This window comes from Palaemon carinicauda, chromosome 1 (genome assembly GCF_036898095.1).
Source record: "Palaemon carinicauda isolate YSFRI2023 chromosome 1, ASM3689809v2, whole genome shotgun sequence".
In the NCBI taxonomy this organism is placed as follows: Eukaryota; Metazoa; Arthropoda; class Malacostraca; order Decapoda; family Palaemonidae; genus Palaemon; species Palaemon carinicauda.
Genome location: NC_090725.1, coordinates 1,216,371 through 1,230,340, shown reverse-complemented (window position 1 = coordinate 1,230,340; position 13,970 = coordinate 1,216,371). Strand labels below are relative to the sequence as shown.

Here is a 13,970-nt window from a genome sequence, read left to right as displayed (position 1 = left end):
GGCCCGACATGCTGCACCACACAACCTCAGGCATCTGGTCAGTCAGAAGAGTACGTCCACATAAATCTCCTTGAGATGAAGGCCATCTTTCTGGCCCTTCAACAGTTCCAACAATTCCTGGTGGGCCATTCAGTGGTGGTGATTAGCAACAACACCACAGTAGTGGCTTACATCAACAAGCAAGGAGGTACTTTTTTGCAACCCCTGTCCCATCTAGCTGTAGAGATACTGAGATGGGGTGAGATTCACTTGATACCACTATCGGCACACTTCATTCCGGACAAGAGGAATTTGCTCACCGACAACCTGAGCAGAGCATCTCAGATAGTGAAAACCAAGCAGTCTTTGGATCATCTAGAAGCCAACAAAGTCCTGACTTTGTGGGGTTCTCCGACAGTGAATCTTTTTGCAACGGCCCTGAACTTCAGGCTCCCGTTGTACTGCTTCCCAGTCCCAGAGCCTAAGGCTCTCTGGCAAGATGCATTCCAACAATGATGGGACAACATCGATGTTTACTCCTTTCCCCCGTTCTGTCTGATGAGGAGGGTACTCAACAAGGTGAAAACATTGGTCAACCTTTCAATAACCCTCATAGCTCCGCTATGGCATCACTCAGAATGGTTTCCGGACCTTCTGCAACTCCTGACGGAGTCTCCAAGAGAACTCCCTCTACAACACGATCTACTCAAACAACCACAGGCCAACATATTCCGTAAAGCTGCAGTATCGCTACGACTTCATGCCAGGAGACTATCCAGCATCTCCTCTCTCAAAGAGGATTTTTGCAACAAATTGCAAGCAGGATGTCTGTATACCTGCGAAAGTCATCAGCAGCAGTCTACCAAGCAAAGTGGAAAGTCTTCTGTGGTTGGTGTCGTGGATGCCACTATTCCAGCAATAGGGGAGTTCTTTGTGCATTTGCGTGAAGAAATGCGCCTGCCAGTCTCGTCGGTAAAAGGCTATTGCTAGAATTTTCCTTACTCATATGGAGATGTGAACTTACTTGTCCTCCCCCATGGAACGTGGTTTGAGTTCTCAGGTCTCTAAAAAGATCTCCCTATGAACCATTACACCAGGCAACAGATTGCCATCTGACTTGGAAGACAGTGGTCCTGCTAGCTTTGGCTTCGGACAAGCGAGTCAGTGAACTTCATGATCTCTCATACAACATCACCCATTCAAGGGAATGGGGAAAGGTAACGTTCAGCTTCGTCCCTGAGTTTGTTGCTAAGACTCCGAACCCGGGAGTAGTGTATCCTCGATTCGACTCCTTCCGGATTTTGAGTCTTCGTTTTGTAACAGATGACTCTGATTATCTATTACCCTGCCCAGTGAGGAGTTTGAGGCTGTACCTTAAGAGAACACCTGCAGCATGTCCCCGCATGCCTGCACTCTTTGTCAGCACAAGGAGGACCAAGAGGAGGGTCACCAAGAACACCATCTTAGCATGGATTTGCAAGGTCATAGACCATGCGCTGAATCCAGACCCTCCTCCTTCACGTCATCCCAGAGCTCATGATGTCAGGGGCGTAGCTACGTCCCTGGCATTCAATAGGAACTTCTCAGTGACGCAGGTTCTACAGGCTGGGGTGTTGAAACGTTAGAACACTTTCACTGCCCACTACCTGCAAGACGTGAACCACAGGAGGCTCGATATGATTTCTATCGGCCCTGTGGTGGCTGCACAACAGCTAGTATAATACCTCAAGCTTCTTATAGGACAATTAGCAAAAGGTTTTGGGCACTGTTACCTGGTTTTAGTCTGCATGAATGAAAAGGTTTGACTGGCTCTTATTCTTTTCTTCATCCTCCCCTTTCTTAGGGAAAGCAGCATCCTGGGATCTCTGCATAAGCTGGCCTCAAACCACTGCAGGTAAACCATGCTCCCATGTGTACCTAGCATTAAGCTAATACTGTTGCATCCCCATACCCTGGCAAGGTGGTATTGGGAAAGTCTTGGTTACAACAGTTTTTCCTACAAAAGACGTAGAATAACTTTTACCTGGACGGTCACACGTTTAAATATGTAAACACACAGCTTGCGTAGACCGCGGACCTTGCGTAGCAAGGCTTTAGCGAGGTGTAGGGACTATTTATTTTGGGTACAAATATACTCAGATAAGGAGCCCCCGGGTAAAGCCAAAAAGCCAGATTGGCAGGAACATCCACCCTTCCTAATGGGTGAGTCACCCATAAATTATTAGCGTAGGTTTGTATTCCAGTTGCAGAACAAATGACAACTTCGTAGATAATTTGTATTTTTCCTAACGATACAAACCTTTAGTTATTTATACAAACTTACACCTTTAGTTATTTATACAAACTTACCTGCCAGCCCTATCCCCCTTAAAGTCCTACCTCCAAGCAAAGTGAGCTAAATCTCCGGAGTGTGAGCGAGAGCGGTAGCTAGCTACCCCCTCTACCCCCGCTAACTAGCGGAATAGGTAGTTAACCCTTGCTAAGAATTTTAATGGTTCGTCATTTCAGCTTCGCCAAAAGTAATACCCTTAAATAAATAGCCAAAGGTTTGTATCGTTAGGAAAAATATAAATTACGAATTTGTCATTTTTTATAGTTGGGTGCTCCTATGTTTAGTTACCTCCTAACCTCAAAAACAACTACTGTAGTGTACTGTGTCTTGGTAGTAAGTATTAACTGTTTTGTTCTTAGGTTTTGCATAAGAAGCAGTAGAATTTTCATTTGATGGCTTTTGTTATTTTCAGAGCAAGAAGTGGAACATCTTACCCTCTGGAAGTAGGTGTGCGATTGCCTCACCCAGCCATATTATTACAGTGTGAAGATGTTGGGGGCGATGCATGTCGAGCACTCACTCAGTTAGAGCCATGTCCTCCTACCGGTAATGATCAATGCGAATGGCTCTCAATACATACTTTTAGCGTAAGTTCTTTGTTTTTCTGTTATATTTTGTAGATATCAAAATTTCTAAAGCCATGCAAACCTGAGTCTTTAATTAAGGAGATTGATTCAGCACGAGCTGGAGTTGGTTGATAAAAACAAGTGGTTATCCATCTGGTGAAGGTGCGGGGCGACTCACCTTTTTCAGCCAGTGAGGCTTAACTTTTGACCTTTCTGCCAAGAACTTAAGTTGGTTGAAGAGGGAAGTTGGATCAAGGAACTCGGGTTTGTATGGCTAGGTAAAATGCAAATTACTTTAAAAATTTGTGATTTGTTCCTATGCCGTATACAAACTCTCGTCTTTAAATTAGAGACTCACTACTTGGTGGTTTGGAAGTCCTCTTAGAACTTGAACTGGATGTTACAGTTTCTTCCCTGGAAGGGACCACCACTTGATCTGTACCCAATCATGTGAACAAACAGAAATTCCTTTACCCCAAAGTGGATGTCATGTGGAACAGTTACTGTACCCTGTATGATGATCAAAGGGTTGGTTTAAAATCCACCATCCCCCACACATTAAGGAAGATGGGAGAGATACTTCTTTAGACATAAAGAATGGAGCACCGAAGTGTAACTCACCAGCATCAGGTCCAATACAGCATGTAACGTTTCGACCGCTTACTGTCATAAACTATTTAGAGTCGAGTAGGAGTACCAGCTTCCAAGATGAACTTAGAAATACCACTGGCTTCATATAAAATGTCTCCTCTAAGAATTTTGTTGAGGATGTACCTGCCATCCTCATTACAAACTTGAGAGAGGAATTCTTCTCTGATATCCACAAGATAGGGACATTCAATAAGTAAATGCCTAACTGTCAGAAGAACCAAGTAATCATAAAAAAAATGGTTGGCATCAGTCAGTCTCAAAAACTAGTGATTTTAAATATTAAACTTAGCCGGTGAATATATAATAGCTGACGTCTCTGACGGCTCGACAGATTCCAAAAACTCGCGAGCGATCGCCGTGAAGGTTGCGGGTGTGACCACCAGCGCCGACTATCGGCCAGATACCGCATATACTTGTCAATTTCTCCAGTTCTTCTCTGTCGGTCTTGTCGACAAGTTGGTTCTGCTCGCTTTATGACCTCGAGTTTTCGACCGAATTGGTGAAGTACTTGGTTTTGGTTTTATTGCTTTCGCCGTGTTGGATTATTCAATACTATCTTCAAAAGAAATGCTTTTGAAAGGAGAGGAAAAGTTTTTGCCCTTGCTTTTTTAATCTCGCTCTGGTTTTTCCATAGAGAAAAGATGGCCGACCCTTCCCTCAGTGTACGGAAGTGTGTTAAAGGCTTTTAGTAATTATTTTATCACTTTATAAATTATTGTTGATATTTATAGATTTACCTCTATATATTTTATATCTCACCCGCCTTTATTAGGCCTCTTCGATTAGCTTTCCATTTATACTAAACATCGAAAAAAATTTTATGTTTTTGTTTATATGCGGCCTTTACCTATTCTGTGTAGGCGGTCCTAACTTGGAAAACGAAGTTAAACAACGTTGAGCCCATTCAACTTTTATTTTTGTTTAGATTAAAACAGTTGCTCTGTAAGAGTGATGAGATGAATATTTTTAGAAAATATTTTAAGAAATTTATTCTTTGAATAGTCTTCGTGCTGTTTTTCAAAGATGAACTAACGTTTGGTTTATTTATGCTACGCAGTTTGCGCTCTATCGTTACGATAGAGAAAGAGACAACCACGGTTTCACTTTGCAGAAAGAGTAAATCGATTTTGACGTTTTGTTCATTCTTCTTTCAAACTGAAGTTTTTTAGATATTAATTTAAAGGAACATGTTAATTTTCAATTTCTGAGTCCTTTCAATTTTTTCCTTTAGTCAAATAACCTGTTATTGACGAAGGGTGAGTGGGCTATTCTCTTGTGAGTGACAAGAGAGAGAGAGAGAGAACGATCCGATCTTTATTCTCGTCCCAAGTCTCTGTACAAGGAGTTTGGGAGCGAGTAACGTTGTTCTCGCTTCAGTTTTTTTACTCTCGTCCCAAGTCTCTGTACGGGGAGAGAGGATAAAACGTTTTAGTTTTTATTCTCGTCCCAAGGCACTGTACGGTGAGAGATTGAAAACGTAGTCCTTAGTGAACTAGTGTTTAGTCTCATTCTCAGTTACTGATCTTTTTAACTTTATATATTTCCGTTTTATTCGATATACAGTATATGTATATGTTTATTGATTTTTGCATGTGTGTTTCATTTTGTACTAATGTGCTTACATTATACGACTCATTTCGCAATTCTAACCTTTTGATTTAAGGGAGAATTGCGTGCTTTAGGTAGAAATCAGTTTTATTCATGTCTAATGTGGAATTATTAAAAAATGTGATATCAGTGAAGTAAGTGCAAAAACATGTTCTGTGTTGCGGAGGGTTCGTTTGTTCGTGCTTGTCACTTGCCTAGTCCGAGACCTCTTTCAGGCTCCCCTGCACCAGGGAGAAGGAATGTCGTAGGACCTAAGGGAGTGAGGAGTGTAAACCAACGAACAGACGTTCCCTCAAAGGTATCAGACGTTGCTCGTCAAGCACGTCCTTGCCATAAGACAGGAGAGACGAAGTTTCTCCTCGTCTTCTGATGATTCGTCTCTTTAAAAGCCTGGGCGTAAAGTTTCGAGACGTTTGAAACGTTTATTAGTTCCTTCAGAACAAGTTCAATGTCTTAGCTGTAGTCATCATAAGAGTCCCGTTCGTAGCGATGACGTTCATGTACAGACATTTCTGCCACAGACTCGACGTGACGTTGAGCGGTAGACACGGTAGACACAACGTGACGTCGAGTGTCAGTCACTGTAGTCACGATATAGCATCGATCAGCAGTCACCGCTGTTACTACGTGACGTTTGAGCGTCAGCCACCGCAGTCACAGGTTGATCCGAAGTTAAGTGTTTTGCAAGATATGCTGTTAAAGCCTTCTTCTTTAATAGAAGCTTTCGATCCTGTTCCTGTGCGAAAGGATCCTTTGCTTTTTGTACGTCACAGTTCGGGGATACGTGATTCGGGTCTTCAACCTTCTAGACGAGCTTTGTTACGCCACGCTGGCGTTATCCCTAGTGACAGCTTTGCTGTTTAACGAGATGCGGAGCATAAATCTCGATGTAATTTTGATCGCTTTGAACGTCAGCCACCGCAGTCACAGCGTGACGTTGAGCTGCAGACACCGCAGACACGACGTGACGTTGAGCGGTAGACACCGTAGACATGACGTGACGTCGAGGGTCAGTCATCGTAGTCACGATATAGCATCGAACAGCAGTCACCGCTGTTACTACGGGACGTTTGAACGTCAGTTACTTCTGTCACGACGTGTAGTAGAATAACATTCTCTGCAGTCACAACGTGACATCGACCCTCCAACTTTAACTTCTGTTCATATACAAGTTGATGTAGCCTGTCAGGCTTTTCCTTCACGTCATTGTGAATATAAATCTCCTTCTCGCAAGACTTTAGATTTATCAGATGATGTGCCTTCTGAAGAAGTTGATGACCCCCTTTCAACTAATGTACCTTTGGGGAGTCATTCAGAAGATGAGTAACCTAGGGTGGTCCAACAATCCCTTGTTTTTTAATTATGAAGTTCTTTAGTGAAATTTTGTCCTACTCGTTTTGTAACGGCTGCTCCGCCGTCTGAGTTTACTCTTGGCATGACTTTCTTCGACTCCTACATTTACGAAGTCAGTTCTCTCTTGTTCTTCCAAGAGGGCCATGCTCTTACTGGGAGACTGGTTGGAATCCAGGAGAAGTTTAGGAAAGTCTGCTTTTGCTTTTCCTCCTTCTTAATTAGCTTCTCGCTCGGGCGTCTGGTGTGACACAGGAGAAGCTCGAGGAGAAGTTCTCGGCTTGGGAGTACCTGCCTCTGCCCAGGGAGACTTCTTAAGCCTAGTGGACTCTCCTCGTCGTCTAGCCATGAGACGCTCCAAGATTTTATGGTCTGCTTCAGAGCTAGACCATCTCCTGTTAGGAGTTTTTTCGAGCGTTTGAAGTTTTTTATTTGTGGATTGGTCACTGGGAGCCTTAAGTCAGAAGGTCTCTCCAGTTGTCAATGTATTGCTGTACAATTATGTCATGCATGAACAAGGCTATCAGGGATGGCTCCAATGATCTGGCAGCCACGTTCACTGCAGGAACAAGGCTATCAGGGATGGCTCCAATGATCTGGCAGCCACGTTTACTGCAGGAACAAGGCTATCAGGGATGGCTCCAATGATCTGGCAGCCACGTTCACTGCAGGAGTACTTAAGATGTAAGTGCGCTCAATGTGTTCATTGTCAAGACAAAGTTCACGATGAAGACTACCAAATCTGTCTTGGCAGCAGTAAGGGAAGGCGACTGGATGGTCTCTCTCGACCTTCAGGATGCATACTTCTACATCCCGATTCATCCAAACTTTCAACAACATCTGAGGTTTGTGGACGGGAAAGTAATGTACCAATTTCGAGCACTGTGCTTCGGCCTCATTCCTGCTCCTCTTGTATTTACAAGGCCCTTGCAAAATGTGGCAAGCTTTCTACATTTTTTGAGGATTCAGAGCCTCCCTTTATTTTGACGACTGGCTAATCAGGGCGTCGTCATTAAATCGCTGTCTGGAGAGCCTCTAATGGACATTAAACCTAACCAAGGAGCTAGGTCTCATAGTGAACGTAGAGAAGTCGTAACTTACAGTACTCCATCCCAGACTATTCTTTATTTGGGAATGGAGATACAGTGTCGGATTTTTCGGGCCTTTTCGTCTCCCACAAGAATGGAACAATCTCTGTTAAAAGTCCTTCACTTGCAAGAGAAAAACAGTTGCTTTGTAAGAGTTTGAACGAGCCTCGTGGGAACTCTTTCATCGCTGGAGTAGTTTATCTCTCTGGGGAGACTCAACCTTTGCCCTCTCCAATTTCACCTAAACCATTGGAACAAGGAGAAGGGCTTAGAGAGTATCTCTTTCCCAATCTCCAACTCAGTCTAGACATGTCTGACTTGGTGGGACAGCAACATCAGACTTCAAGAAGGTCTTTCTCTTGCGATCAAGAACCCAAACCATGTGTTGTATTCAGATGCATCGGATTTGGGTTAGGGAGCTCCACTGGACAGTCTGGAATGCTCGGGTCTTTGGTCCACGGATCAGAAGGAACTCCATTTAAGGCAAGTAACATCTCTCCTTTGGCGAGATTTGTGCAAGGAAAAATGAATGTCTTGGCGGACTGCCTCAGCAGAAGAGGATAAGTCATCTCCATGGAGTGGACGTTGCATAAGACTGTGTGCTAGAAGCTATGGATGACATGGGGTCAACCCACCATAGATCTTTTTGCGACTTCACTGACAAAGAGGCTCTCGACTTACTGCTTTCCAGTTCCAGATCCAGAGGCAGCCCACATAGACGCTTTCCTGCTGGACTGGTCTCACCTGGACGTTTATGCCTTTCCACCTTTCAAGATCCTAAACAAGGTGCTGCAGAAGTTCACCTCTCACGAAGGGACCAGGTTGACGTTGGTTGCTCCACTCTGGCCCGCGAGAGAGTGGTTCACAGAGGTACTTCTATGGCTGGTAGACGTTCCAAGAAGTCTGCCGTTACGGATGGATCTCTTGCGACAGCCTCACGTAAAGAGATTTCATCAAAGCCTCCCCACGCTTCGTCTAACTGCCTTCAGACTATCGAAAGACTCTCTTGAGCTCGAGGGTTTTCGAAGGAGGCAGCTAGAGCGATCGCGAGGGCTAGAAGATCCTCTACCATCAGGATCTATCAGTCGAAATGGGAGGTATTTAGAGACTGGTGCAAGTCCTCCTCTATTTCCTCTTCCAAGTGCCTCTGTAGCGCAGATTGCGGATTTTCTGCTTTATCTGAGAAACGGTCGCTCCCTCTCTGCATCCACCATTAAAGGCTACAGAAGCATGTTAGCTTCTGTTTTCAGGCATAAGGGTTTGGATCTTTCTAATAACAAAGATCTCCAAGACCTGCTTAAGTCTTTCGAGACTTCCAAGGAGCGTCGTATTTCGACTCCTGCTTGGAACTTGGACGTGGTCCTACAGTTCCTTATGTCAGACAGGTTTGAACCATTAAATTCAGCCTCCCTGAAGGATCTTACCCTCAAGACACTTTTTTTTGGTGAGCTTGGCTTCGGCTAAAAGGGTTAGTGAGATACATGCTTTTAGCAAGAACATCGGCTTCTCCGCTAATAAAGCAGTATGCGCTCTTCAACTTGGTTTTTTGGCCAAGAATGAACTTCCGTCTCGTCCTTGGCCTAAATCATTTGAAATCCCCAGTCTTTCTGAGATTGTGGGGAATGAAGTTGAAAGAGTGCTGTGCCCCGTTAGAGCTCTTAAATTTTGTTTATCCAGAACTAAACCGTGACGAGGTTGTTCAGAGGCTTTATGGTGCTCCGTTAAAAAGCCCTCTTTGCCCATGTCTAAGAATGTGTGGTCTTATTTTATTAGACTTTTGATTCGGGAGGCACACTCTCATTTAAGTGAGAAGGATCATAATTTACTTAAAGTCAAGGCTCATGAAGTTAGAGCGATAGCAACTTCTGTAGCGTTTAAGCAAAATAGATCCATTGAAAGTATTATGGACGCGACCTTTTGGAGAGGCAAGTCGGTTTTCGCTTCATATTACTTGAAAGATGTCCAGACTCTTTATGAGGACTGCTACACACTGGGACCATTCGTAGCAGCGAGTGCAGTAGTGGGTGAAGGCTCTACCACTACATTCCCTTAATCCCAATATCCTTTTAATCTACTCTTGAAATTTTTAATCTTATTTTAGGTTGTACGGGAGACTAAGAAGTCTTTCGCAATCTTTTTGATTGGCGGGTGGTCAAAATATTGTTTCTTGAGAGCGCCCAGATTAAGGGTATTGATGAGGTCCTGTTATAGGGGTGTTCACCCTGGATATAGCAGCTCCTGGGAGTCTTTCAACATCCTAAGAGGATCGCTGGGCTTCGTGAGGATAGCGGACTAATGAGGCAGAGTAATTATCAGAGTCAGCTTCCTTACCAGGAACCTATCCTTAAGTTTGTTTTTTGAATAGTTGTCAAAAACTCTTGAGCATATACGCCTTTATTGTTTTAATACTGGTCTCTACCCACCACCATGGGTGTGAATCAGCTATTTATATATTCACCGGCTAAGTTTAATATTTAAAAATGATATTTTCCTTATAAAATAAATTTTTGAATATACTTACCTGGTGAATATATAATATTAAAGGCCCTCCCTTCCTCCCCGATAGAGACCCTACAGACTGAGAAAAACTGGTTTGGTTGAGAAGTATATGCGGTATCTGGCCGATAGTCGGCGCTGGTGGGCACACCCGGCACCCTTCATGGCGATCGCTCGAGAGTTTTTGGAATCTGTCGACCGACGGAGACGTCAGCTATTTATATATTCACCGGGTAAGTATATTCAAAAATTTATTTCATAAGGAAAATATCATAATTGAGGAATTTTAAAACTTTTTACTACAGACAGGATTCATGGATTGGGACAAAGCTTCTCCCTGGCATCTCTACCTGATAGAAATAGTGAAAACTTTTGTTTGATTCAATCCCTATTACATGACTAATTTTACTTAAGGGAAACATTTTAATCATTGTTTTTGTTCTGTTCTCATGTCGAAGGGAACTGTCATGTGTTTACTTTGCTCTCATTTCTAACTTCACATATCCTTTATATGTGGAAAAGAAATAAAAATAGATTCTGTATTAATAGTTAGGATACATGTTAGTTTTTAATAAATCTTCATTTTACCATTCATTAGTCAGTTAGTTTTGAATAAATCTTCATTTTACCATTCATTAGTCAGTTAGTTTTGAATAAATCTTCATTTTACCATTTATTAGTCAGTTAGTTTTGAATAAATCTTCATTTTACCATTCATTAGTCAGTTAGTTTTGAATAAATCTTCATTTTACCATTCATTAGTCAGTTAGTTTTGAATAAATCTTCATTTTACCATTCATTAGTCAGTAGACAATATCAGACTGCATTAGATGTACCAGCAACAATGCAGTGTGAATCTGAAATACGTTTAATTTTAGCCAGAATTACCAATTCAATATTTTCATATTACCAAGGGTTATAAACAATATCTAAAACCAATTATCTAGACCTAACCTCATTTAGTTACCTGGTAACTTTAATTAAAATCATTAAACAGATTCATTATTTTTTGAAGTTAAAACCTTCAATCTAATCATATTTTTAGTCTTCAAGAACATTATTCTAAAAGATTAGAACAGAGAATCCAATATGACATAAATTACCAAAAAAATATTATCTCCTCTGCTCTAGGGCCAGTGTTTCAAAATGCAATGCTTGGACTCCGTGTGTGTATAAATGAGACTTAGGAGTCTAACCTCTCTTGAACTTTATCACAGCACCTCCAAAACTGACCCAGTGCTCATCTGGAGACAATGCTTTTTGCGCAGTATCTTGCATCAAGCCCCAGTCTTACATATTCAGAGTGAGAATCAAGTATCTTTGTTCCCTACACGAGGCTAAGGAGGAGGGAGGATCTTTGAAACCACACAGCACCTTCCCAAAAATGGGTTTTTCATTCATCAAAACCATTTTTTTTTTTGTGCTGTGTGGTATCCAAGGACTAATATCAGAGCAGTAACTGAGTAGATTTTTTTATTGTAAAGGACACCTATCTACAAACAAGTCAATTATACGTGTATAGGTGAGAAGAGAAACTAACAGGTCTGACGCTCACTTCATAAGGGAAAAACTCTAGAGAAGAAGCTGGATGCTTACCATTATGCTTTCACTGAGGGATCTAGACGATGTGCCCTTATTCTATAAAATTTTCTCTCATAGGAGTCACGAACAAGTCACGTACCCCGTATGCATATTGTACTGCTTGGATTTGCATTAGGTAATGTCTTATAAACACCCCATTCCCAGACCAACTCAAGGCTCTGGATGTTCTGAAATTCCATATTAACAAAAAAACTCCTTATCTCTTTGCAATGCTGTAAGTATCAACATTCCAAACTTGTAGAGATGAAAGCAATATGAACATCAGGTGGGTATAAAAATAATTTTTTTTTATTAACCCTTTTACCCCCAGGCTATTTGGAAATTTCCAACCCTTAACCCCCAGCGGGTTATTTTTTTCCCAGCACATTTTGCAGTATATTTTTTTTTAAATTGCTCAAACAGGATTAATTTTTGTCATAGAGAGGTCAGGTTGGTCTCATTCTCTTGGAAAATGCCTGAATTTTCTCAAAAAATTATCAAAAATATGAAAAAAAAAAAAAAATTATAGCATTTTTTTGCAAGGACGTACCAGTACGTCCATGGTGGTAAAGGGATGGATTTTGTGAAACGTACCAGTACGTCCTTTGGGGGTAAAAGGGTTAAAATTGTTTATATAAAAACAAATTCCAATTTATTATATGACTAACTCATAACTTATAGACATAATTAGTTCCTTTCCTGCTCAACTATCCAGTTGTCAAAAGTTTACAACATGAAAAATGAGTTGTGTTGTCATCTGGGACATGGTGCATTTACTTTGTTCTTTTGTCAGTGACTGGCAATCTTCCATTTGTTTCTTAACCCTTTCACCCCTAAAGGTCATACCGGTACGTTCTTGCAAAACACTGTTAATTACATATTTTTGATAATTTTACGAAAAACTTCAGGCATTTTCCAAAAGAATGAGACCAACCTGACCTTTCTAGGACAAAAATTAAGCTTGTTAGAGCAATTTTAAAAAATTATTTAGCAAAATGTGCTCGAAATTTAACCTTATGGTGGGGGTAAAAGGGTTAAGAGTTTAGTCTGTAAACATTTCAAGGCAAAGGAAGGCCCACTACAAATCATTTATTTTTATTTTAGAATTGAATTTGCTTTTAAAGGTTTAAAGTTTAAAGGCTGCTCATGAATAGCAGATGCAAGGGACAGTGACATTGCCCTATCAAGCAGGACACTGCCTTAGAGACTGACCATATACTTATGGTCAGTGCTCAAGCCCCCTCTCCACCCAAGCTAGCATCAAGGAGGGCCAGGTAATGGCCGCTGATGACTCAGCAGATAGACTTATAGGCTCCCCCAAATCCCCCATCTTTAGCTCACAATGATGGTGAGGTTGTAGCGACCAAAGAAACTAACGAGTTTGAGTGGGACTCAAACCTCAGTCTGGCAATCACCAGTCAGGGATGTTACCAAATCGGCCACCACAAACCTGTAGAAAAAATACTTTTATAGTAATGTTCATTTCTGTACATTCAAAAGTTCTTGAATGATAGTAAAAAATTCTTGAGTTTTATATAATGTACTTGATTATTACTTAATGCATTGTATAATTTTTCTTTTCTCATTTCTTTTTAGACATCAGAAGCTGTAATGGGTATCATACCAGTGGGCAATACTGATCTCCTTGACACAGTTCTTATGACAACAACCTGTGTCACAGCAGGTGCAACTCTATTGATTTTAGCCTCTCTTAGGAAGAAGAAAACATAGAATTTTGTAGTTTGACGTTATGTATTTTATGTAAATAAAAGTCATTGGATTTTACTCATATCTATTTATTATCAGGAATAAAATTGTCAAGTATTTTTTTTCATTTAAAATATTGTTTGGAATTTCATCTATTTACCAAGGCACTTCCCCCAATTTTGGGGGGTAGGCGACATAAAAAAAGGGGAACGAAAGAGGACTTTTCCTCTCTTTGCTCCTCCCAGCCTGACGAGGGATTCAGCTAAGTTTTTAAACCACTAAATAATATCCAAGTGCTGATTCTTTTCCACATTCTTGTTGTACAATAATAATACAATATCATGTAAAAATTTCAGTCACTAAATATGTCATTTACCTACCGCAGAAAAATATTGAAAAGAGGATAGGTTTGTTTTAGCTAAAAAAACAGTCATTTTTTCTAATCTCAGGAAATGCTCCCTTATGGTTCCTGCTCCCACTCCACCATTTGCTGTAACAACAGACCCCAAGTACTTAAACTGATCCACCTCCTCAAGTAACTCTCCATTCAACATGACATTCAACCTCGCACCACCTTCCCTTCTCATACATCTCATAACCTTACTCTTACCC

The 13,970-nt window shown here is 41.3% G+C and overlaps 1 protein-coding gene across 1 annotated transcript in view; it reads left to right on the top strand.

Annotated features, from left to right (window-relative positions):
• Positions 1 to 13,436, top strand: part of LOC137641351 (phosphatidylinositol-glycan biosynthesis class X protein-like) — a 114,384-nt gene extending 100,948 nt beyond the window's left edge. Inside the window, exons 5-6 of the mRNA XM_068373824.1 lie at positions 2,724 to 2,898; positions 13,248 to 13,436. Of these exons, the coding sequence (XP_068229925.1) occupies positions 2,724 to 2,898; positions 13,248 to 13,382 (310 nt within the window). The 3' untranslated portion in view covers positions 13,383 to 13,436. The remainder of the gene's footprint in view (positions 1 to 2,723; positions 2,899 to 13,247) is intronic.
• The last annotated feature ends 534 nt before the right edge of the window (positions 13,437 to 13,970 follow it).